At 42.7% G+C, this 25,755-nt stretch overlaps 2 protein-coding genes across 8 annotated transcripts; one reads left to right on the plus strand and one right to left on the minus strand.

Annotated features, from left to right (window-relative positions):
• The first annotated feature begins 739 nt into the window (after positions 1-739).
• Positions 740-7,839, plus strand: ddx27 (DEAD (Asp-Glu-Ala-Asp) box polypeptide 27). Of its 3 annotated transcripts, none has more exons than XM_026306575.1 (22): positions 740-803; positions 913-1,163; positions 1,804-1,953; positions 2,240-2,299; positions 2,385-2,550; positions 2,762-2,802; positions 2,878-2,964; positions 3,422-3,527; positions 3,624-3,797; positions 4,066-4,216; positions 4,330-4,429; positions 4,527-4,668; positions 4,742-4,895; positions 4,973-5,054; positions 5,394-5,571; positions 5,772-5,878; positions 6,224-6,320; positions 6,403-6,497; positions 7,152-7,272; positions 7,384-7,480; positions 7,553-7,612; positions 7,681-7,839. In XM_026306575.1, exons 1-22 carry the CDS (start codon positions 755-757, stop codon positions 7,691-7,693), a joined length of 2,481 nt encoding a protein of 826 aa, XP_026162360.1. In that variant the 5' UTR covers positions 740-754; the 3' UTR covers positions 7,694-7,839. The 3 variants fall into 3 exon arrangements, with proteins under 3 accessions (XP_026162360.1, XP_026162361.1, XP_026162362.1); XM_026306576.1 differs by having other exon boundaries at positions 7,387-7,480; XM_026306577.1 differs by having other exon boundaries at positions 753-1,163.
• Positions 7,840-10,225: 2,386 nt separating this feature from the next.
• LOC113130187 (potassium voltage-gated channel subfamily KQT member 2) lies at positions 10,226-24,942 on the minus strand. Of its 5 annotated transcripts, XM_026306571.1 has the most exons (19): positions 24,635-24,942; positions 23,859-24,009; positions 23,309-23,399; positions 22,676-22,802; positions 20,302-20,477; positions 19,386-19,511; positions 18,974-19,084; positions 18,785-18,880; positions 16,991-17,085; positions 16,846-16,914; positions 16,725-16,754; positions 16,146-16,225; positions 15,638-15,844; positions 14,114-14,161; positions 13,448-13,556; positions 12,407-12,538; positions 12,078-12,198; positions 11,762-11,937; positions 10,226-11,663 (listed from the first exon to the last, which is right to left on the minus strand). In XM_026306571.1, exons 1-19 carry the CDS (start codon positions 24,765-24,767, stop codon positions 10,970-10,972), a joined length of 2,772 nt encoding a protein of 923 aa, XP_026162356.1. In that variant the 5' UTR covers positions 24,768-24,942; the 3' UTR covers positions 10,226-10,969. The 5 variants fall into 5 exon arrangements, 4 of the variants coding, with proteins under 4 accessions (XP_026162356.1, XP_026162357.1, XP_026162358.1 ...); XM_026306572.1 differs by lacking the exon at positions 14,114-14,161; XR_003295671.1 differs by lacking the exons at positions 10,226-11,663; positions 11,762-11,937 and adding an exon at positions 13,262-13,286 and having other exon boundaries at positions 12,188-12,198.
• Positions 24,943-25,755: the final 813 nt, after the last annotated feature.

A 25,755-nucleotide genomic window follows, 5' to 3' on the forward strand; every position in this document is an offset into this window, starting at 1 on the left:
CAAAGAGGAAGGTTTTAAGTCTAACCTTAAAAGTACAGAGAGTGTCTGCCTCCTGAACCCAGACTTGGAGCTGGTTCCACAGGAGAGGAGCTTGATAGCTAAAGGCTCTGCCTCCCATTCTGCTTTTGGAAACTCTGGGAACCACAAGTAGACCTGCACTCTGAGAGTGAAGTGGTCTATTGGGATAATATGGTGCTATGAGGTCTTTAAGGTATGAAGGAGCAGGATCATGAATGGATTTGTATGTGAGGAGAAGGATTTTAAATTCTATTCTGTATTTTACAGGGAGCCAAAGAAGAGAAGCTAATATAGGAGAAATATGGTCTCTCTTGCTAGTTCAGGACTCTGGCTGCAGCATTCTGGATTAACTGGAGGCTTTTTATTGAGATATTGGGACATCCTGATAGTAATGAGTTACAGTAATCTATCCTTGATGTTACAAATGCATGGACTAGTTTTTCTGCGTCATTTTGAGACAGGATGTTCCTAATTTTGGCAATGTTGCGCAGGTGAAAAAAGGCAGTCCTAGAGATTTGTTTTAAGTGTGAGTTAAAGGACATGTTCTGGTCAAAAATAACTCTAGGCTAGGGCTATGCCATCTAAAGTTGCTATAATTTTAAAAAAGTTATTTCTGAGGTTTTTAGGCGTGAAAACAACGACTTCTGTTTTCTCTGAATTTAAAGCTACACCTGACCACAAAACCCACTACCAGCAACTAACTGGAGTCGGAACAGACCGACACACCTTTTTACACATGACATGCTTCCATGAAAACGGGTACTGGTCCAGTTGGCTCCTCACAGGTAGCTCAAACACACCTGGGCACTAAGAGGGGGACGCCTAGGGCCAACACTACACAAACTGAAAGGTTTGTATCTGGCGGATATTTAACGGATTTCATTTCCCGGGCAGACGGTGGCGGCAAACCTAAATGTGTGTGGGGAAACCAATCGCGAGTAAAACGCAAGAAGAAAAAGAAGAAGAAGAGGAACCGGATCTGCACTTACTTCCTGTTCCCGTCAACACACGTGCGAGAGGGGAAAACATCAGAACCCGTTCGGTCCCGGCCACAGTCCGCTATGATGGAGCAACTGGGTTTTATCGGGACGATATGGGACGAGGACCAGAGTCCGGAGGAGCCCGACACCGAGTCAGAGCAGGAGGTAGGTCCCTCCGGCCACACAACTAGACCTTTACCCCAAACCGACACGGGAACCAGCGACATTTCCGCCGTTTTTTGGCTCCGGGACGTGTTTACGGTTGTTTTTAAATAAACAGTGACAGAGAAAAAGTCCCGGCAGCTTCAGCTCATCCAAAATCTAAAATCTTTCAAACGTGTAGTTTAATCGGTAGAAGCCACATCCACATACCCTGCTCCAGTAATTGGGTCCACATTAGATCCAAATTCTTCTGATTCTGATGCACATATCCATCACATTTTTCCTGTTTCTGTCCCAATGAGGGCACGAGGGGGAAAAATGTGAGAAATTAGATGTTTCCCCAAATCTCTAAAACGACTGTGGCTCAGCTGGATCACAGCTGGACCCGCAGTCACCCAGGTGTTTTACGGGTCATCCCAGTCAAAGTGAGGACATACACTTTTTGCTTTCTGTTTTGTTAGAATATGTTTAAACCTGAGGAACATCTGCACAACCGCTATCGACCTGCATTGCAGCTGCGCATGTGTCATTTCTGAAGGCAGCAACGAGATTTTATGATTTGTTTACTAATATTGTGTTTGTAGTCTCATTATGCTATTAAACTGTGTGTTTGTTATTGTGTTGTTGTAACTGTGTGTGTCAGGGGGAGCAGATTGTCCTGAACAGGAAAAAGAAGTTTGGGAATTTCAGGTCCAGAGACTTTAACTGTGACTTTGAGTTTGGAGAAAGAGATGGACCGGACCATAATGAGGACTGGGCCACAGCCGACGTTATCAAACAGCTCAAGAACAAGGTTAGAGCAGAACCTGCAGCAGTGTGGGGCTGCATCTACACATAAAGCAGAAACAACCTTCTTTGTGCTTCCTCTCAAAGGCTCTGGTTAGTCAGATTTCTGGACATTCATGATCCATTAAAGTCTCATGAAAGACAGGTTTATTAGAGGTCTACAAGTGTAATCGTCTTTATGCAGGTACAGATGTTACTCAGGTAGGAAGTGAGGTGAGCTAAACACAGGATATTGATTCTGCATCAGGAATGTTGTCCATTAGTTGTATATTAAGTATGTTGTGTGTTTGCAGCGAACTGTGACGACTCTGGATGAGAAAATAGAGAAAATCAGGAGGAAGAGGAAGACTGAGGTGAGTCTTAGGGTGAGGTTCTACCTCCTGCTTCTTCAAGTTCTAGTTCCTACATGTGTGAGGTGCAGGTTATTTTGATTTGCAGGCAAAATCAGCTCAGGGTGATGCTACTGAAGATTCTACAGGGAAGAGCCAGGATGATGAGGATGAAGAGCAGGATGTGAAGCCTGCTGCAGGAGAGGCTGACACTGGTGAAGATGATGAAGATGAAGTGTTTGACTCGAGTGATGAGGAGCTTCTGACCAAATCTGGTGAGTAGAAGCTTCTTTTTTTGAAGTTTGACAGGAAGTAGAAACACTTTTTGGCCGAATCCTGCTTTAATAACGCAATAAATAGACAAAGTTTGTCATTCCTATATAACTAATACGGCTTCTCTGAACAGAATTAAAGTAACATTTAAAACTGTTGTTCATAAATTAATACAAAATGTGACTGAAGTTGTGAATTTCCATTTTCTGTCAGACACCCTGAGAGAGAAAGAACGACGGGGGAAGAAGAAGCAGGTAGGACAGGAGGTGAAGATGGTGATATCACAGGTCCAGGTAACGTTACCATGGTAACAATGTGTTTGCATTCAGGCCGCAGACTCCTTTTATGAAGATGCATCTCACTATGATGATCAGCTGACCTTTGATGACATGAACCTGTCCAGGCCAATTCTGAAGGTAAAGTGTCTTTTAAATCATCTGAAAAATGGCTGAAGTTCTGTTGAATATAATATGACTAACAACTCAGTAACCTCTGCTGCCATCTTCTACTTCTGCCTCCTCTGAGGAGAATGAGTCCATCAGGTTCCACCATATAATATAATAATATTGTCAGTCCAGATCAGCATTTCCATTAGTATTTAAACACTAACTGGGTTCAGATCATATAAGCTGGTGGTCCAACTTACTGCCTGTAGTTATAGTCCTCCAGAAGAACCTCAGAGTCCAGAGACAGAACCCCCTCTATGACTTCACCCAGAGATTCACAGAGGCCTAAATACTGTGAGCCTCTCTTCCCGAGAGCCCGTCCTGATGTGGGCTGAGTCTGACCTGATTCAACAGGTGCTTGTCAGCAGCTTGATTCCCGGGCCCCCGGTTGAATCTTGGTTTGTGATGTCCTTTTGTGTCCTTACAGGCCATCACTGCTTTGGGTTTCAAACAGCCGACTCCTATCCAAAAGGCCTGTGTTCCTGTTGGCCTGCTGGGCAGAGACCTCTGCGCTTGTGCTGCAACTGGGACAGGTAACGTTGATGTAGTGAGACCAGTTTATCATACTGGGACCAGATTGTTTTTCTGTAACCACATTAATTTAATAAAGTAATTCCTCCTCTACTCAGGAAAGACAGCAGCCTTCATGCTGCCGGTGTTGGAACGTTTGGTTTATAAACCGAGGACGTCCCAGGTGACCCGGGTCTTGGTTCTAGTTCCTACGAGAGAGTTGGGGATCCAGGTTCACTCTGTCGCCCGCCAGCTTGCCCAGTTCACCTCTATCACTACCTGCCTGGCTGTTGGTATGACTGGTTGCTGTGTACTGACTGGTTAAAACGTTTACTGGTTACTGACTGGTTGTAACTTAGTTTGTCAGAGTCTGAGAGGCAGCACACCATAAACACGAGCACAGTGTGCTGCAGCATCGGAGGTTCAATTCCAACAAGTCAAACCTGTGACGTACGTCACAGGTCTCTCATTTATTGTCCACCTTGCTGTAGTTTAAAAAAGTCCAAGTGGCATTCTGGAATTGGTCTGGTTTTCTAGCAACCTGTCTGGGTTTGTCTGCAGGGGGGCTGGACCTGAAGTCTCAGGAGGCAGCATTGAGGGCGGGGCCAGATGTGCTCATTGCTACACCCGGTCGGCTGATTGATCACCTCCATAACACGCCGAGCTTTGAGCTGACTCACATTGAGATCCTGATCCTAGATGAAGCCGACAGGTGATTGCTGACACCTGCAGACAAGGAGGTGTCGCATGTTGAAGTCAAACACAGTTGTGAAGAACTCACCTGCCTGAAGTCACCTATGTGCTTCTTTGTGTTTATCTCTTCAGGATGTTGGATGAATATTTTGAAGAACAGATGAAGGAGATCATCAGGTTGTGTTCCTACAACAGACAGACCATGTTGTTCTCTGCCACCATGACAGATGAGGTATGCACACATACCTGTGTCATGCCACAAGTGCCTACATGTGCTAGTATGTCATGTCCAGGTGTGTCAGTGTATGTCATTGGAACTGTGTCTTCAGGTAAAGGACCTGGCAGCAGTATCGTTGAAGCAGCCAATCAGGATCTTCGTTAACAGCAACACTGATGTGGCTCCGTTCCTCCGTCAGGAGTTCGTCAGAATCCGACCAAACAGAGAGGGAGACAGAGAGGCTGTGGTGGCTGGTATGTGCTTGTAGTACTGCAGCACTACTGCTGATACTGCAGTACTGGTACTGACTGTTCTGTGTTCTGTTAGCTCTGCTGACTCGGACGTTCCAGGATCACGTGATGCTGTTCACTCAGACAAGGAAACAGGCTCATAGACTGCATATTCTGTTGGGACTGATGGGCCTGAAGGTCGGAGAGCTGCACGGAGAACTGAGCCAGCACCAGAGACTGGAGAACCTCAGGTGCACAAACAGAATAACTAGCTGTACATAGTTATCAATAAATTTTTGCCCTTCTCATAGTACTCTTTGTTCTGCAGACGTTTTAAAGATGAACAGATTGATGTCTTGGTGGCGACAGATGTTGCAGCCAGAGGTCTGGACATAGATGGAGTCAAAACTGTGAGTGTTTCTTGTTTTTAATTGTACCTAAAGTTCTGTGAAGTTACCACTGTGTGTGTAACTAATGAGTTGTTAAAGAGTTCCTCTAAGGTTATTCTATTGTTACTATACAGGTACCATAGGGTTGCTATAGACTCAAACAGTTGCCATGTAGTTTTTATGAGTTCAGTAATAGCAGTTGTTGGAGTGCTGCTGTTACTGAGAACATTGGAGAAACAATAATAACCTTACTGTTAATACTGCAGTATTGGCCCTGACTGTTGTGCGTTCTGTTGGCAAAGGTGGATCTGAATTTTCAAACTGATTCCATTTCTCTCACCTCATCTCTGCCCGTCTTAGGTGATAAACTTTACCATGCCGTCCACGGTCAAACATTACGTCCATCGTGTTGGCCGCACAGCCAGAGCTGGTCGTTCAGGACGTTCAGTGTCTCTGGTAGGAGAGTCTGAGAGGAAAATGCTGAAGGAGGTGGTGAAGTCGGCCAAGAACAGCGTGAAGGCTCGAGTCCTGCCACCAGGTATGTGTACCTTGGAGAAAGAGTCAGGAGGTCAGAAACAGGGCACTCTGCCATTGCATACTTCAGAGAACCCAGGAGGGTTAAGTTGGGCAGCAGGGGAGTGAAATGTTTTGTAGTGAAGCTGAATAGAAACCATTAAAAAAAAAAAAAAACTCATCTGTCATAGTTTTCAAACTCTCTGGGTTTGGTTCTCTTCGTAGATGTCATCCTGAAGTTCAGAGATATGATCTCTAAACTGGAGAAAGATGTTGAAGCGGTGATGAAGCTGGAGAGAGAGGAGAGAGAGCTTGCTGCGTCTGAGGCCAAGGTACACCAGTACTGCTCTAATATTGACAAACAACAAATACCTGGTGACCACAGCTGCCAGCCAATCAGAACTGAGACTTGTCATACAGAGCAGAAGCTTACCATCACTATTGAATCATTAAAAAGCATTAAATAAAAGCTACAAGAAGTCTACAACTCTCAGCTTGCATTTCATTAAACTACAAATGAATATGAAATATGAAATGTATTGTGAATTTAACTATTGCACGTTGATCTAGACAGAAATAAAATGTATGTCTATATCATTTAAAAACTGTTAAAGATAAATGTGAATGCAGAGAAATTAATGAAGCTGTAGTTTTAATTTCACTCACTGTGTTTGTAGCTGAGTGTGGCCCAGAAACGTCTTGATGGTGATGCCTCCTCCTCCCAATCACAGAGAGTTTGGTTTCAAACTCAACAAGAGAGAAAACAGAGTCGCAGTGAGTTCTAATATACTTTGTACTACATTGTCTATAGTACGCTGCAGTGTACAGTAGTTCTATAACTCTTGGTCCTCTTCAGTGTCGAAGGCTCTGCAGGACTTCGATCTTGCTCTGAGGGGGAAGAAAAGGAGAGAGAAGTTCCTGAAGGACAACAGGAAAAAGAAAGAACTGACGGTAATGATTCACATGTGCGAGAAACTAATCAGTTGATCAACCATAACTGATTTGACCAAGAACAAAGTGCTACTTGGAGCTGGTGCTAGAGTCAGGTCAAAGCTGGTTCAACTTGCGCACCATCTAGGAACCAGCTCTCTTTCCACAGGCAGAGCCAAGCAATGACTCCCCAGTCAAACAGGCTCCCTCTGTTCCCTCGGCAACAGAAACTGCAGGTCCAGCTGGAAAACAAAAGACAACACTATAATAAACTGCTTCAGTAAACCAATCAATGAAAAAATAACCTGACCACAACAAAACACTGTCGCAGCAACATTCTCCATACTACTAAAGCCTACTGTTTGTGCTTTGCCGAATACCTATTTGAACACGGCTCTTGTCCGTTACAATAATTCCACCTCCAGATGCGGATGTAAGTGGTTCTTTCTACCTGACCAGCAAAGTCGGTGCCAAGTTAGGACAAGTTTTTTGGTTTGTGTCCAAATAGGTATTCAGTGCAAATTAGGCACTGGCTCTGAACCAGCCCTGGTACCGTCTTGGTGCAAAGGCGGCATCAGTGTGGCATAGATGACGTGTACAACAAATTAAATGTTGACCTTAATGTGAATGCCTGATCGCACAAATTCATTGAAGCATCACTCTTCTCTCTGTCAGTCTGAGGAGCGTGCTCAATTTGAGATCTTGAAGGCACAGATGTTTGCTGAGCGGGCGGCCAAGAGAGAGCGACGACCAAAGAGAGCAAGAGCAATGCCTGAGGATGAGACGCCAGCTACAGGTCACAAACACAGACTCGCTGAACAGTCCTGATTATCCACGTTGAAACATCTTAAATTCACGCACACTCAGACACGGTACAGTGCCACTAAAATAAACTGTCTCTGTGCAGCAGCCAATCAGAAGGCAGGAAAAGGAGGCAAGAAGTCGGTGTTTGATAAAGAGCTGACCAACACCAGCAGCAAAGCTCTGAAACACTACAGAGCTGGGTGAGACTCTCACATTTCAGCACACCTGTCTGTCTGTCACCACACCTGTCTCACCTTCCTTTTTCATTTTAGACCATCTTTTGCTGACAGGAAGCGGCTTGGTTTGGATAGAAAGCATCATAGGAGTTCCAGGTGAGTTCTGGCTTTTATCTGGAGCAGACCTGAAACAGAGTGAAGACACTAATGCTCTGCTCTTTCAGGTTCAAGAAGTGATGACCAAGATGGCTGCCTGGACCACCAGATGTCTTCTGCATGTTTTGTTCTCTTCTTCATTTTTGCTTTATATTCCCTGTGTAAATCCTCTTCCATTGTTTTGTTCATCAAGCAAGTCTCAAATAAAGTTATAGTCTGTATAAAAAGGTCTTTGGGTCAAAACACTGACATCCTGACAGAGCAGAGAAGCAGCGGATGGATTTTGGTGTCAGTCTGACTGTTCCCTTCATTGTTATGGACTTGCATGGTTTCAAAACTGATATTAATTCAGGTTCTGTTGAAGTTAAATCACAAAAGTTAAGATGGTTCAGGTCACATCAGGATTGTTGTGGTTAAAGGTGTTTAATTCATAATAGAATTAAACAGGAAATATTGTGTACAAAGATACAGTGTATATTACAGTGAGCTGGAGAAAAAACGATACAAAGATTCACTGTAACATTTCTCTCAAACAACTTTCAAAAAATTTTCTTCTGAAATGATAGTGGGTGACTTGTTTTCAAACAGTCCTACATTGTACAGCTTTAAGTGGACATGACTAGGCAGATAAAAATCCTTCACAAAAGTATCAGTTTTTCTTCTGAATAAACACTAATTACAAACAAATGCTGCTTTTTGTTGGAATGAAATAAGCAAAGGATGAGAAATCGATGTTTCTACAAACAAAGTGGGTTAGTGTGAAGTCACCTTCATCAGCTAATTGCAGGAGCTAGTGATTAGATTCTTTACTATGGGTAATGGTTAGAGGGTTAACATTAACCCAACAGCCAGAAAACCTACCAATGTGGACAATACGTGAGTCTTTGCTGCAGTCAGATTTGTAGAGTGATGTTGCTACAAAATTGGTAGTGAAAAATCTTGGACTTATCTTGGTAGGTTTGTTTTATTATGGTTTCCTGCAATGACTGAGTGGCCTGTCATCCCCCTGCTGATTGATTGTGTAACTGATTCTAAAATAAATTCACCCTCAAAACATTTCATTTTGATTATATTAACAATACTGTTGTGTGTTACACTGCCAGGCTTAATTGGTGAATTGATAATTAGAGTAAGTAATAATATTGGATGGTTATATTATACATACATACAAATGTCATGCCATCATGTCAAATCTGTTCACATATCATGCAAGTCTTAATATCAGTTTCTGACTTCTATTTACCAAAACCCTCCCCTGAATAGCGATTGTCCAATCGCAGCTTAGCAACCATAATTATGCAGCAGTGCTGTAGTATAGCTTCATTATGTCAGCATCAGGGGTGGAGTTAAACAAGACTTCAATCTGGATCCAGTTTCAAATTCAAACTCATAATTGAATCAGTTTAAGTGTTTTGTTAAAAAAGGTACTGTTTTTGTACATTCAGCAACAAAACTAAGTCACATGAAAAACGTATATATGTATAGTTAAATATTTCAGAATCCAACTTTTTCCTAACATGTGAGTAACTAAATAGTCATTTTAATGGTGACTGTAGACCAATGTCCAGACTACTATGACACAGACACTAATATTATAAGCTACAGTAATTATCAAACCCAAACCATGGTCAATCTTCTGGGCTCCATGAAACTCACATTTCCTCACTGCTGTGACTTTCACCCTGCGTCAGTGAATGTCATTTAAATAAACAGTTGATGTTTCACATGCACTCAGGTTTTGAAAATAAGTTCTGTAACTCATTGAATGCTAAACATTTAGCCCTTTACTGGGAGTACCTTTCACTTAAAATGGACTGAATTAACTAGTGACGAAATAATGAAAACCATTTCCCTAAATGTCTGTTCATCATTTAGCAGATGTTGGTTGCAGATTTATTGAACACAGGGAATCAGGAGAAATTAATGGTGGCCACATATCAATGAATTACAATATAGAATATTGATTTCAAATTAGGAACCAATGATCAGAAAATAATTTGCATGGTTTATATTGGTCTTAATATATGTCTGCATGGTTGATTTGGACATTGCTTGTATTTTTTCAGTATGGGGTTTGCAGGATGAGGCTGTTTAGACAAAATATGAATATTTCATTACACTAATACCACAGCTGACCCTACTTTACAACACCTGGATTAAAGTTATGATTACTGCTTTCGCACATGATTATTGTTTTTATGATTACCTACTGTTAACACTGAGTAGGACTCCTGTCTTTTCCTTAATATTTAAATGGCATGCCATGAAAATCAGTGGTTTGACTCCAGTACGCACAAGTATTGTAATAAATATTTTTCCACCAATATTTGTTGATCAAAAATGAACTTTCCAGCTATCTTGTTGCTATTAGAAAAACAGGAAATCAATGTGATATAAAGAGAGTGCCATTAATATTTGCTTGTGGTTTGTCAACACTGGATCCTAAAAGGCCACATCAATCTCATGAAAGTCACCAGTTAATCTGGAATGAGTTTTTTTTTCAGACTTTGATACTGTATGCAACACATACTAGGCTTCGTAAGTTAGCATGAGGTTGGGTGTATACCCCCCCCCCCCCCCCCCCCCACATTTCTCAATGTGGTGTTACAGAGGCAAAAGTTAATTTAAATGGAAACTGAATCTAAGTGACTAGTTTGATCATGACACTTTATAAATGTGGATATTTTATGAACTTGGAACTGGATCCAAAACAGAAACAGCACTTAGAACTCATCCCTAATTATCATACTGACTATGCAGCCATCAAAAGACTTTTAGAAAGAAAATCAACTGTAAATATTGAAAATTCAGCAGATTTAGTAATATATGGACCTAATAAAATCCTATCAACAAGATTATGTAAATTCTTTTTTTTTAACAAATCCTATTTCTGATTTTTCAGTCAAATTCTGACTAAAAAGACAAAAAGACATTGTTCTTACCTGTTAATTCAGTTTTTCATCCTGCCTGCACATTGTAGTTGTAGACCTTTAGAGAGCAGAATAAACAAACGGATCCCACAGAGTTGCACATATGTCCCTGTGATGCTTTTTAAAATCTAACAAATGGAACAGTGAGCTGCTGATAATAGTGTTTCAAAGGTTCTGCTAATGTGGAATCAGCCAACCAATCAGTGTGTCCCAACAGTGAACCAATCGGTAACAGTGATGACAAACATTTGCTGTACATATTAAAACATTCACATAAATAAAAACACCGTGATTCCCACCTTCCTCCAGCTGGTGTTTAAAGTCTGTGACTGTCCCCATTAACTTAGACCTGTACCTGTTAAACTTCACAGATTCATAGTTTTCATTCACATTTTCAATTTCAAGGTTTTGCTCATTCACCTCAGCACTATTTGGTTCCAGTCCAGGTGCGGTCCGAGTGTGGCGAAGGGGCACAGAGCTCCGAGTCAGAGTCCGACTCCCCCTCGGCAATGTATGGCCGGATGGCGGCACACCGGGCGGTCCCAGCGCTGCCTCCTCCTCCTCCTTGGTGGTCTCCTAGGTTTGTGGAGGAAGAGTAGAAGCCATTGTTGAGGAAGTCTAGGTTCTCTCTGGACTGGGAGATGGAGAAGCCACTAAAGGAGCGCTCCAACTCCTCATGGTCCACAGACGGGATGGAGATGGAGGTGTCGCTGTCCAGCTTTACATCCTCTACTCCCCCTCCTGCTTCTGCTTCTTCTCCTCCTCCTCCTCCTCCTCCTCCTCCCCTGGTCCCATCGGAACCCTCTCCTCTCCTTTCCAGTCTCTCTGCCACCCCACGGTCTCCAGCGCTGTGACGATTAGATCGGCTCCCACTGTGTCTCTCTCCAGCCGGAGGAGGTGGGAGTCGAACCAGTGATCCATCCCCCACTGGACTAGGTGTGTTGCCATGGCTACGTTGAGGAGTGGACTGCGCCTGCTGGTGGAGCTGGGAGCTGATTGGCTGCCAGGAGGTGGAGGGAGGGCAGGTGGGGGCATTGTAGTTCCTGTGTCCAGTGGAGCTGCTGGAGCGGACCATCTTTGTCATGATACGGCTCTTCTCTACATGGTCGCCAGGCAGCACCCTGTGCAACATGTAAACAACATGTTAAATGCACAGAAATGATAGTTGTATCCACAGCAGATTCAGTTCTGTTCCTGGTTAGCTGGGGCAGATACTAACTGCAGTATTTTTGAGATGGACTGGTTCTTCTCAAGATGATCCACTGGACTGTGATAGGGCGGAGCTGGATCTGGCTCCTTGGATCCAAAGTAGGCATCAGTCTCAGCCTGTGGGATTCCCATTCGCTGGATGTAGATGTTAACCAGGAAATCTAACTTTCTTTCCATAGACAGGACCTGAAAGACATAACAGCAGCAGAGGACCAATGAGATCCAAAACTGAAACTCCATCAGGGAAACCAGAAGGTTCAAATTTACCAGGATATTAGCAGAAGTCTGCTGAAAGTCTTGTTAATGACAGACTAATTGATAGTTACCTGCTTCTCCACCTTCCCCAGCCGTCCCATCATGCTTGGATCCTCAGGAAGCTCCTCACTGGCTGCTTTGGGACGGTCCTTCTCTGCAATTGGCGTTCCTCTTCCAACTATCTGATCCACCCTGCCAATGAAGAGATAGCACACCCAGTCACACAACCCAAAGTTGCTGAAACTACACTCTAAAAGTGCTAACATCTGAAATGTTTTGTTGCTAAGAAAAAAAGATTCAACAGGGAATCATTAACAAGATAATGAAACAACCTGAGATACAGGCAAAAGGTCACAAGTCCAGAGGTCAGGGATTTGGGGTCAAAGGTTTTGTGTCTTACCTTGATTGGAGATTCTTGATGCGGGCGAGCATGTCCAGGTGTCCGGCTGAATACTGCTCAATGACATCCATGACATCATAGGGACGAAGGCTCTCCTTAAACTTCCTTTTAGACACCATGAAACGCATGATGCTGAGAGAGAGAAAACATGAAGCCAGCTGACACTCGACCTCTGAAGGCAGCAAAGACCTCAGATGGGTTCAAGCACTGATGTGGCCAACCTAGCCTTAACTTGACCTTCTGAAATCTACAACAACTTACCAACATAGTGTTTCAGTGTTTCATGTATTTTGGTGTTTGTCAGGAGGAAACAGGACCCTCGTGACTAAATAAACACACTAAACAATACACAAATCACCGGCGTTCTGGAGGCAGACAACCCCACAAATGCATCGAGTTCTGACTGTCACATGCTCTCATACCAAATCATAGTCATCAGAGAGAAACCCTTGTGGTGGGTCTCTGTTGGTCCTTCTGAGGCTGAATCAGAACAAATGGAACTAATGTGCCAAGTCCAAACCAAAACAAAGGCACAGGCCAGAAGGGAACTTAAACATTCAGTGCATAAGCAGTTTCTGGCTTTCTCAGAAGTTTGAATTGGTTGCAGCTGAGCTTATCCAGAATAGGTGTCCGAAGCCAGACTTGGCAACCTGGACTGTTGGAGAAGACCTGCTACTGAACCTTAACTGACAGGAGAGGAATTTTAGACTGGACACCGCCGTTCTATAAAACAAAGACCACCACAGATAATAATAACAACAATAAATTAACAGTATGAGGGAGGAGCTTTAGTGGCAGAAAGCAATAAAACAACATAAAATGAAGCTGAGTGGAGGTCAGACTAACTGGTCTTACCCAACAGCTGATGGTGACTTTGACCCTGGGGTGAGCACAAGTAAAAAAAAAAAAAAAAATGAATAAAAAGCAGAATGATTCAGTGCACAACAACCAGCAAATAAAGGTGAGTAAAGCGATGAATGATGAGTAGATAAACTCATAAAATAAAATGAGTTTCAGTATAAAGTAATCAACAGCTCATACCATATGGCTCTGATGGTGACTTTTAACCCTGGGGTCAGATCCTGAGGGACGAACTCACAGTGGCAGCTCTTGTTGTCATCAGCCATGTCTTCTCCTGGCAGACTCGCCTCTGAAACACCATCATCAATGCCAGAAGGACTGCATCATTCAATGCCTCTACCTCACCCCCAGTGCTACAGCATTGGTCAAACATTTCACAGAAGAACCAGACCTGAAACAGATCCTGATCAGCCCCAAATCTTGAAAATTTACTGTGGGCCACACCTACACCCCTCTGAAAAAAACAACTCTGCAATAAAATCTCCTCTAGTTTTCTGTGATGGGTGTTAGATGTGACGACTGAGTGGGAGTTTGAGGGTTTTTCCAGCACACCCTGATTCCAAACAGAGTAAACAGGAAAACCCTGAAGATCCACCTGCATCTGTTACTGTGTGCGGTTCTGACCATTTATTCATAATGTGAAGGGGTTGGCTTATGGCAGTAAGTCCTCACGAAAATAGAAACACAAAGGTGGGTGTACCTGATGTAGTGTGCCTGGTATTGTATTACTGATCACGTGGGGACCAGATGCACAGCTTGGTTCAAGGTTTAAAATGAATGAAGCTCAATGTCTCCAGAAGGAATGTGTGTGTGTGTGTGTGTGTGTGTGTGTGTGCGTGTGCTGACCTGGGGAGCTCTTCTGTCTGAACTCTTCATCCTGCATCTCTATCAGCACTACAGGAGGAGAGAGAGGAGACAAGCCTTCATCAGAGGCAGAATGCACCAAACTCATCATCAGAGAGCTATGCCCATAAATCAATTAGCCCGATAACTTTTCACGAGTCTATCAGTCAACTGATCAACACCTTTTGACCCATTCACATGAAATTCAGTTTGAAAAGTCACTAAAAACTGAATATTTAGACGCACATCAGGACATCATCATCATACCTGAGAACACCAACAAAGAAGAAGCCAACATTTTAACTGGCCAATGTTTAGCATCCTTTAGCCTAGCTTAGCACAAAGACCAGAAGCAGGGAATAAACTGTTAGCCTAGCTTAGCACAAAGACCGGAAGCATGGAATAAACTGTTAGCCTAGCTTAGCACAAAGACTGGAAGCAGGGAATAAACTGTTAGCCTAGCTTAGCACAAAGACCGGAAGCAGGGAATAAACTGTTAGCCCAGCTTAGCACAAAGACCAGAAGCAGGGAATAAACTGTTAGCCCAGTTTAGCACAAAGACCGGAAGCAGGGAATAAACTGTTAGCCTAGGTTAGCATCACAATGAAGTCAATTTTAGATCCAATTTGAATGTCTGAAGATTCTCAGTCGTCCAGGTGAAGTTATCTAGAGGATGAGTCATGGCAAAAAAACCAGTAAGAGCCAGTATATTGTAAACCAGCTGATGATGAGACAAAAGTGGGCTTTCTCCTCCTCCCTCCTCCCTTCCTTCATGTTTCATTTTACTGCAGTTTCTCAATTTTACTTGATGTGAGCTCATGTACATGGGTGTTATGAGTTTAAAGTGACTGGCTAGTGTAATGTGGCTGTTTGTGATAATTTTTGTAGAAAGCATCTAGAATGCTAGAGTACTGGAAAACAAAAATTACAATTACATTCAATCCTTTTTGATCCACTTTCATCTATGTTATATATTAATACATGACAGTGCACTTGTTTCCCACTGTCTTGTTTTTCTGCATTTCAGCACAGGAACCTGATTTGAGAACATTACGCTGTTAAACATGGACTGCAGTTTTTAAACACTGAATATGATGATCAAAAATATTATTGATCATGAAACAACTTCCTCCAAAACACCAGAACAGACCTAGACTTTCTCTCTGCTGCTAGAGTCTATGGGTGCATTGTTAGCCCTGGATGATGGACTCCAGTAGAGCCCAGTCATTCAGATGAAATTCATTTAAACCTTGAAAATTGTTTGTAGTGAAACTGAGCATGTTTCTAAATCAAAATCTATGGAGAAAAGAATAATTATTGCACAAAAAAAAAGAGCCTGCTTCTACTCAAAACCATCATGTTCATGTGTCGACTGACACTGTATTCTCAATCCTTCCATGAGGGTGTTTTGCCAGCTGAGCTAGGCATTGTCATTCTTGTGTTGATCACATTTGGGGTCTTACAGCTCCCCCCCTGCTGTGACCTGCAAGGGGCTTGCTCTGATTGTTTGGAATTGGCTTGTCTTACCTTCAGAGTTTTGGCGAGAGGCAGCTCCTCGAATCCTGAAGGCTTGTCGGGTTCTGCTGCGTTCTCCAAAGCTCCAGCTCTTTGGAACCTTGCTGGGACTCTCCTCCAGATTGGGGTCTATGCTGGGGGATCGTCGCAGGGCCTGGACTACCCCCTGGACCCCAGGAACTACACCAGGAGCAACACTGGTGCCGACTGTAGGAGCCACTACAGGCAGAAAATGAAGAAACAGGGTGGTCAAGGATGGGTTTCCACCAGACTGACTTCTTGTTGTGGTTCATGGTAATCCAGTTTGAACGTTTTCATTTAAACCAGTTCATGCAGCAGGTTTTTTGTACTAATATGTTCCTCTGGTTAAAGGTTTGTAAGTCAAGAAGACCTTCTTGTTCTTGCTGGTTGGTGGGAACATTAACTTGCAAATTATTGGGTTTCTACTGACCGAACCAAAGAACATCCTGTGACATTTTAAAACATAATGTTACAGACATCCTTTGGTTTTTACGCTCACCATGCTGAGGAGACCCTTTTCCTTTGGTTCCTGAACTCCGGGGAGATGAGAAGACCCTCTCCTTCAGACTGACCTTCTGACTGCAGACACACAAACAGTAAATGTCAGATGGACGTGAGACCAACGATTAGACTGTGGACCACTATGGTACAAAAGTCCAGTCCAGTCCAGTCTTCAGCTGTGGTCCAAAGTCCTAACCCTTAGCCCTGTGGTCTTCGTCTCTGGGTAGTGACTGAAGCATTTAGAATGGATGGATACAAAACAGTAAAACTGAGTTTCAGGGGTTGTGAAGCTATGAAGAGAAGTAAGATATTCAAATATCCTTCACCAACGAGATGACCTACAGAAACCTATACTGCTAAGCTCTTTGGGCATATTAGCTCAAACATTTCACTTTTAATGCATTCTGTCTAAGAATGGAGACTCAAGAGGATTTAACCACAAAGCTGGAACTTTACTCCAGATTCTCAGTCAGTGGTCTGGATCAGGGGTCAAAGGTAAAAGGTTTTTAAGGATCATGAGATGTGGTCTAAGTAAGACAGTAGAACTTATGTATAAGAGCCAGAACTGGAAACTGACCTGGGAGAAGGTTCAGGCTGGACATCCTTCCTGCACACAAGCAGACAGTTATTGATTTTAGAAGACATTCATTGTTGATTCTGACACAGTAGTTGTAGTAGTTGCATGAAACCTTTCAAACCTGAATGAAAGTCCTGATTTGTTCTTGAGGTTCCTCAATAAATCCAACTGATTGAGAGGGGGAATCAATCTGGAGAAACACAGACATATTTACAGACAATGATATAAAAAAATCATTATATGATTTTCTACAGATGGGGTCTCACCTGTACATGGGGACGGAGACGGTCCTCTCGTAATAATCCCAAGTGGAGGTCAGATCAGTTCGGCTCAGGTTTGTGGCATAAACCCTCCAAGCTGCCTGCAGACCCACAGAGTAATTATATCAATGGACAGGAAGGTTAGAAGCCAGGTGCTGATAAATGTTCAAAGTAAAAGTTCTACTCTGGACGAATAAAACAGTTCATATCGTTCAGGAGAGTTTAAATCTACAGTTTAACAGAACTAAAAACACAATACTGACCATAAAACTTCAGTTAACAGAAGCAGTCCAAAAGAGGGAAGCTAACCATAATTATGTGATCACAAACTACAGCTCATGTCACCAACACAAAGAAACATAGACCTACATAGAGACCTGGAAACAGGAAGGCTGGACTACGAAGCAGGACCTTTTACTATAACCTTGTGAAAAGTGGCTGCTGGTCTTTACTGTCACTGAACAAAACTAATAGAACCAGGTGAAAGCAGTTAAGGCAGGTAATGGGTGTGGTGAAGCTGGAGTGCAACACACACAATCCAATCCCAATCAGGAAGTATCCAAGGATTATGACAAGTTTCTGACAACCAGCGTAATGAGGGTTAGACAAACACAAAGTGCTTAGACTGATAATACACAAACAGTTTTAATTTCTCGTCTTTTTTGAAAATATAAATATCCACATGCACTTTTTCTCGCCACTGTTGATAGCATCTGAAGCTTAAGCTGCCACTCTATGTTTAGTCTACTCTAAGTTATGCTTAGCTAGACAAGACAAGATATAAAGGCCTGTAAAAGTAAATTTTGTTCATTCACTTTGTTAAACATACCTGAGTTGAGGGTTGTCCTGTGTTTCGTTGATCTAAAGACCAGTGATTGTTTTATCTATTTGTTTATTTTTAAACCACTATGTGTCTCACCCTTGTTAGCATGCTGAGTCTGGAGTTAGTATATATTGATTGTGTTAGCTCATTTAACCGCCATAGTCGTCGTCAGCTTCCAGACAATAGGGTATGAGGGTATGAATTTGAACACTGTCTGTGCACATGTTGTAGAACAACAGTACTTTATGCTGCTGGATATATATACTACTTCTAGGTTGTGTTGCTAAGACCACATAGATTGCACAGTGATGTAGCACACCTGAGACACAATAATCAGGAATCATCATAAGCAGACTCATTTTATATTAAACTCAAAAACGAATAACTAATGACTGACTGATTTTCACAGAGGAGACATCTATCTGAACTTACAGTGGTGTTTCAAACAGCTCAGGAAGAGCCGTTTTGTCTCAAATTAACTAGAGACTGTTTGTGTTAAGAGCATTCACACACGCTCAACCCGAAGGTGAGATTAGTTTTATGAATGGCAAAAAATTCCTTGTTTAAGATTTCTCTTTTCTCAACAGTGTAAGTACCTGTAAGTACAGTACACCAGCAGGTGGTGATTAGCTGACAGCTCTATTCAAACACAAGGCCACAGATCTGGTGATACGAACACAAAATCAATCATCAATATTACGATGATTCTTATGATTCTATGTAGAACTTGTGTTCATTATAACCAGACATAAGTTCAATACCAGTTCTCCACTTGGGTTCAGATCAGCACTGACATCATGAACAAAGCGTGACAACTGTGAATAGGATCGTTTTATGTTTGGATCTACTGTATGTGGAGGTTTGAATGAAGAATAAAAAAAGATCTGAGAAGGAAGATACAACCCTACCTATTCTCTCACCTCCATACAGGTGTTCAACTATTGTGCTGTGTGGGTGTAATGTAAGAGTTTGTTTACCTGGATGAGCCCAGCTGCTGGGTTTCGTCTCTTCTCAAAGTGTTTCTGTCGGTGCTGCTCCTGAACCTTCAGAGCAAAACCAGAGCCCAAGATCCCCTGAAGACACAGGCATAAACGGGTAACAGGTGAACAGGTGAGCCAATAAACCAGGTGTCTCAGGTACACTCAGATAAACATTAGGTAACTCACAGCAGGCAGCGCAAAGAATGAAACTCCGATCAGAGTAAAGGTTGCAGCCAGCAGACGTCCATTCCAGGTAATTGGGAACTTGTCTCCATAACCAATGGTTGTCAAGGTGATCTGACATTAATACAAACAGACCAATCAAATTGTCCTGTCACTGTTCAGGAGACAGGTGATCCCTCTGAGTATGACATGTTCAAATTCAGGAGAAAGTCAAACCTGTGTGGGAGTGTGGAATAAAGACATGAAAGATCATGACTGTTTGTGTCTCATCTCGTCTCATCTCATCCCATCCCATCCCATCCCCCCTCCCCCTCCTCCTCCTCCTCATTTCCTTTCCTTTCCTTTCCTTTCCTCTCCTCTCCTCTCCTCTCCTCTCCTCTCCTCTCCGCAAATTGTCAGTGTGCATTGTTCTCACCAGTCCCCACCAAAGGGCATCAGCGTAAGTCTCAAACTGTTCGTTGTCTTCTTTTTCCGCCAAATAAACGAGGAAACTGGCCAGAATAAGACATAAAAATCCGATGTACCAGGCTGTGATCAGCTCCTGCAGTGAGAGATAGACCAGCTTAAACAGTTGTTTTTAGCAATTTTATCACATTCACTGTAAACTTTAAATACAGGAACACACATAAAATGAGCCTTTTATTCATGAAATTGTCACCTCAGTGCATGCTGGGAGAACAACCAACATACCAGGGCTGGGTATCGTTTCGGACATCATGATACAACATGGTACAATTCGATACGATAACATAAGATGAACCTTTATTGACCCATAACAGGGAAATTCACATAGTGAATGCAGCAAGTCTAACCCTAACCCATCCAATTTATTTACACTATGATCATGAAAATAAAGTGCATGTCAATGTTCTTCCATTCAAGTTCACTATAACATGAAAAAGTGCCTTAGGCCTCAGCTTATACACAGAATATTACAGCCAGTTGTCTTCAAGTCTTTTGTTTCTGAACTAAAATGTAGAATTTGGTCCAGAAATCAACAGAAAGTGTGTCCAGTTTCCCTTGCTGGACTCACACTGACCCACAGCTTACAGTTTGGCAAGTTCAATAAATTAAACCATAGCAGCTCAGAAGAAAAACTAAATTTCCCTGGAGCTGAGGTACACGTCAGTCTGTAAGTGGGTTTGCCTCGACTCCACAGGTTCTGTGGAGACCACTAAGTTTTCAGTGTGGCGTCTTTGTAGTTGAACCCGCAAGTTGGTCGTGCTGTCAGAATGCTCTATGAGAACTTGACTCTAGAGAGACTCAACAACTCATAGACAATATAATCAGGAGAATAATTGGTCATGGCAGTGACAGCTGTCCCAGGTTACCTTGCTGTGAGCGTACACCACTGACCCCAGCAATTTCCAGGTCCCTCCTCGTCGGTCCATCCGGATCATTCTCAGGATCTGAAGGAACCGAAGAGACCGGATTGCAGACGTTGCAAAGACATTCCCCTGAGTCCCTGCAGCCAAGACTGAGATGGATGCTATCAGGACCATGATGTCTGCAGACAGACAAGCCAGAGGTCAGAGGTCAGAGTGATAGTTCAGAGAGTTTTAATTTTCACAACTTTGTCACATTTTTTTCTTTTGGACAAACCCTTCACCTGAAAAAAGAACTAAAAGTTTTGTCATCCACCACAGAGCAAATGGCATCTCCATAGCACCATGCTAAAATCAGTCGGTTTACTTCACTCAAAAACCTAAAGAAAACTTACCCACCATCTGGCCCCGACCAAAGGATCTCTCTTGCGGTGTCTCCACATTGCCACAATAATCTTGTAGCATTCATAGCTCTTCTGGTCAGTTTTGCTAAGTGCAGTTTTAAAAACCTTTCACAGACCTTTCACTAATCTGATGCAGAGGTCATAGCCTGTGTATTCCCCATGCTTGGACTAGCTAGATCCAAAGCAGAGTGCAGGTCAGACCTGCTGTCTTTGCTGTCTTGGATATCCAGCAAACCCTGACCCCGAGATCGAAAGCTCCAGCCTCCTCCACATAAACACCAACTCCAGGGTAAAACAGCCGAATATAGACATTTATAAAATATACTTTGCAGCGCTCAAAAACTGCCTGCACCATGACCAGCCTGCCAGGAGTCAAGATAAAAAATACCTACGCCTCCGCTGCCACAACTCAGCACCACCTGTGCAGCCGACTTCCTGCGACAGTCCACGTCATGACTGCTGTCTCAGTGTCTCATGTACAAACAGTACAAAGTGATTTTTCCTTTGCAAGCTCATACAAGACCAACCTTTTCTTCAAGTCTCTTGCCGCATTACGTTAAAAGAGCCAATTTTAAAACTGCTCATGTGAAAAAAAGATTAAAACAAGACAATAGTGTATTTAGGATTGAATATGCATGTTATAAGTTCCTTAGTCTGAAAACTATTTTCTTAAGACCTCTTTTTCTCTGCTTCTCCTCTAATCTTTCTATTATTCCTCCACCCTAACCTGCACCAATCTTCCATTCCTGGCTGTTGTCTCCTGCACCGATGTCAGTGCTGCCCTCTGCCTTTTCAGGGATCAGATCAGGTGTCCCTCTTTCCCACTGCCAAAGCACTTCATGGTCTAAGATGTCACATAAAGTATGAAATCAAAACTATTGATTCAGCTCTTCATTCTTATTGTTGAGCACCATGTAGCCCTGACATCTGCTGGAGAGTACATGACATTGCTTTGGTTCTTTACAACCTGATGGCAGTTCTGTAAAAGGTGACACTATTTCACCATGTGGGGTTGATTCTCCCTTCAGCCGCTTGTTGCTGTTGAAAGAAGGAACATTGGAAAATGTCACTTTCTTGGTGAGCTCCATGAGAGGAGAAATAAACACATCATTAATGATTAAGGTTTGCATCCCGTGTGGAAACTCTGCATCACAGCTATCTGCCTTGTAAAAAAAAGATTACTGCATGCTTCCTCAATTCAGCTGGATCAGTGATCACTTCGCTTTGCTATCGGGAAGATGAGGACATACCACCTACTTCCCCTAAACCACAGACTCTAGACTGAAGAAAAAAAGTGGTTGGTACATCCATGTCCTGGGGTGTGAAATTTGCTTGGACTAAAGCTCCTTTGAGCCTTTTCTTGCAGGAATAGCTTAAGTTCTTGTTTTTGGAGTGTGTGAATTAAAGTGTATGTTGATCACTGCAGGAGACATTTTCAGGTCTCTGCTCTCTTTTTTCCAAAATCTGGATGGCTCTCCGGATGTTGTGAATTTAAATGTAAACAAAACACCCGCCTGGCCCCCTGCTTCAGCTTGGTTCTGTTTAGACTGTGTGTGGAGGCGGGGCTGTCTGAGGGACGGAAGATGTGAGGCAGGTGCTACAGGTTTGTGTGCAATTCTGTGAGAGGATGTGGCGAGCAGAGCGAAGATCACAACGAGAAAGATTGAATTAGCCTGAAAGCCAACAAAAAAACTGAACTGTGATGCTGTGTCTGTGTGTTTGTGTTGCACTGGGCAGAAAATCACAGTGACAGGGAACATCCTGCACTGGCCCTAGTCTACATTGTAGTGAAGGGAACCTCCAAAAGCTGCAAACACACCCTCATCCACATCAACAGTTTGGATCTGGAACATGCCTCTGGTTTCTGGGTGCCCATATCACCAAGCACTTCTCCTGGACCCTCAAGACTTCCGTTGTATTGTTGTTTAGACTCACCTGTCAAAGTGTAAATGTGTTGTGAAAGTCATCAGACTCACCAATGACACAAAATGGCTTTCTGGCAAACTTCAGTCGTCCTCTCCACCCTCTGTACCGACAACAACAACCTGCAGCCCAGATCCGCACCATGTACTCGACCCCAAACACCACAATGGTCACCACTTCCTGTCCACCAAATAACACACACAAAATACACACCACTCTATTAACCACCAACCAGAACTATCACTAATGATCATTTTCATTTTCTGACTGATTACCTTCTCAATGAATCATTTAAACTTAAAAACTCCAGGAAACAATGAAAATGTCTGTTAGAAATTCTAAGCATCTCAGTGACAACGTCAAATGTCACTGTGCAAAACCTTAAGAGATTTTCTTTACTATGAGTAAAATACAGAGGAAGAAGGGGATTTAAACATTTGATAGACATGAACCAGAAAATATTCGCTTTTTTGCTTTTAGAATTAAAACAAATTATTATCAGCAACCAACCAATAAACTAATTGCTGCAGCTTTATAGTCAGCTGATAAACCTTCAGAGAGGAGACAACATGAACTGGACTCATGTTTGATTTAAAGACATTTAAAAATATCAGAGCCTACTGATTTCTACTAAAAGACCTCAGATCAGAAAATTTTGTGTGGATGAGATCTTTTCATAGTTTTACCAGGATATAGAGAGCGTCTTCCGAACTCTTCTCATACTCTTTGATGGTGGAGAACACCGACAGAACCAGGCAGGAGAACACCAGCAGAAACCTGGACACATAATATTATACATTATACACACACTGCTGTGTTCTTGCTTCAGGCTCAGGTTCTCAAAAACTGGTCACAGGTCTGTGATTCAGGGGGAAGATTTAGGCTGTGACACAATGATCAACCAGGTCTGTTTTCATGTACTGATAACTTTATCTTTAATTTATCTCTTATTGATGATGTCAGGAACACCTTTTAGTAATTTCTCTTTATAAAATGTTAACCAAAAAATAGTTTTTCTCTTTCTACCATGTTTCATGTCTTTTACTTACTTTCTTGAAAAATGCTGAACATTTTGTTTTATTTGTTGTTTAATGGCTGTGCAGACTTGTTTAAATTTATTTTTCCTGTAAAACACTTAACATTGTAATACGAACAACAAACTGTATCTTTATTACTATTTTGTAATGAAGATCAAAAACAGTGCAGTGTATGCAGGTGTGGTGTACAGGTATTTACACATATGCGTGGTAGATGAAGGCCCATCCTCGAGGCCTCTCCAGAACATTGTACAGGAAGTTCTGCAGCCTTCTGTAGAGAGCGTTTCGTTTTGGAGGTTTCTTTCCTCCAGAGACGCTGCTGCGCTGCCGTCGAGGACCTTCCTCCCCACCTGAACACATATATTTGCATTGATAGGACAGCAGCATCAATTTGTCAATAAGTTGATTGACATAAAATGAATAGGCAACTATGCTAAAAATCAATTAATTGCCATGTTATTTTTAATGAAAAGACCCAAATATTTTCTTATTTAAGCTTTTTTAAATGTGTAAATTTCATGGGTTAACATTTTTTTGGGTTGTATCACATTGACAAAGAAATACAAAGTGAAAATTGAGTTGTGCATTTTACCTGTTTAACTGTTTAACACTGGCATTTTAACAGATTTATCATCAGGCATTAACAAACATGAAAAAGTGAAAACCAGACAATTTAGAACTAACAGCTTCTGCAGATTTGAACTGAATCTTATCGTCAGTCACATCTAAGGTCCATAAAAATGTGTTTTTTGTGTTTTATCCACCACAGACAAGCTGAGGGTCGCGCGCGCGCGCGCGCGCACACACACACACACACACACACACACACACACACACACACACACACACACACACACACTTCCAATAGGCCTATCTATACCCGCTTATTCCTATTTTAGGGTCAGGGGAATCTGCTGGAGACAAACAACCTCCAGTTATTAACCCCATTAACCGCAGCTGTTCTCGGGTGTTTACCTGCTATGAGCAGAGCTCCGTCCCTGCTAGACTCGGTCCCTCCGGCCTCCAGACCCACAAAGCCGACCTTCAGCTTCTTCTGGTCGGCCTGCGCTCCAGGGAACACCCCGCCGTTCCGGGATTTTTGCACCATGATGGAGAGACGCGACCTGCACCGACCCACCGGTTTACGACCAGCCCACAGAAAGAGCACCGAGGCCGCCCAGGCCCCGTGGGATCATCGCTGCGGAGCAGGAGGTGCAGAGGAGTAGTGAGGGAGGAGGAAAACAAAACCCGCAGAGAGGCAGATAATCAGTAGATTGGCTGATCAGCAGTTTTTTTCTCCTCATTGACTTCCTGCACAAAGAGGAAGCAGAATGACGTCATCTATGGTTTATTGATAAGGCTAAAAAAAGAAAGCTCCCTAAATGACCCATGTGATCAGTTAGAGAGAAGAACAAGCAGCTACAGGACACAGCGGATATATCAATTTATGTACAGGAGGTTTTAGTATCATGTGTCTGTCACCATGGTAACAGATGTGGTAGCCACAGCAACCAGGAGGGACAGATGTAGGTAATCGGACCAGGAGACAAAATACAGAAGGGAGTAGGACGCAGAGGAGAGGAAAAGGCTTAGAAGAAAGGAGGAGGAGAAAAGGAGCAGGTAGAGAAGGAGGCAAGGACAAGGAGGTAATTAGTGATGTCACATGAAGGAACATTTCTTATTGGCTTGCTCTGCTGTTCCTCACATGTCCACAGAGCATGTTCACTACAGCAGAGCTGGCTGTTCGGTCCCTGCAGACAGACCAGGATAACATCAAAATCTCCTTCAGCTCGTTTAGACTTTCAAACGATTAATCATTTTCTGATAAGGTATGTGACACCCACAGACACTCAGGGTCTGGACTAAGTCTTTGAAATACTGACTCATTGAACTTTTACTTCAATGTCTGTTACCATCACCTGACAAAAACAAACAGCAGCTTCATCAAATGTTTGGGTAAAGGACAAGTTTGTATATTTTAAAGTCTTAAAGCGAAATTCACATGAATATATAAACATTTAACATGTTTTCTTCAGTCTGAAAGGACCCTGAAACCTCTTACAATCACTGTTTAGTCTAAAATCCAGTTTCCTTGA

Source organism: Mastacembelus armatus, chromosome 5, assembly GCF_900324485.2.
Source record: "Mastacembelus armatus chromosome 5, fMasArm1.2, whole genome shotgun sequence".
Taxonomy (NCBI): Eukaryota; Metazoa; Chordata; class Actinopteri; order Synbranchiformes; family Mastacembelidae; genus Mastacembelus; species Mastacembelus armatus.

Bases quoted from the DNA above. Each gene is read 5' to 3' on its own strand.
- ddx27 (XM_026306577.1), top strand. From the start codon at position 768: ATGAAAACGGGTACTGGTCCAGTTGGCTCCTCACAGGTAGCTCAAACA. The intron at 4,430-4,526 runs GTATGCACACAT...CTGTGTCTTCAG, and splicing joins CTGCCACCATGACAGATGAG to GTAAAGGACCTGGCAGCAGT. The intron at 4,669-4,741 runs GTATGTGCTTGT...GTGTTCTGTTAG, and splicing joins CAGAGAGGCTGTGGTGGCTG to CTCTGCTGACTCGGACGTTC.
- LOC113130187 (XM_026306571.1), bottom strand. From the start codon at position 24,767: ATGGTGCAAAAATCCCGGAACGGCGGGGTGTTCCCTGGAGCGCAGGCC. The intron at 23,400-23,858 runs GTAAATACCTGT...TTATGTGTCCAG, and splicing joins TTCATCTACCACGCATATGT to GTTTCTGCTGGTGTTCTCCT. The intron at 15,845-16,145 runs GTGAGCGTAAAA...TTCTGCCTGTAG, and splicing joins AAAAGGGTCTCCTCAGCATG to TGGCTCCTACAGTCGGCACC.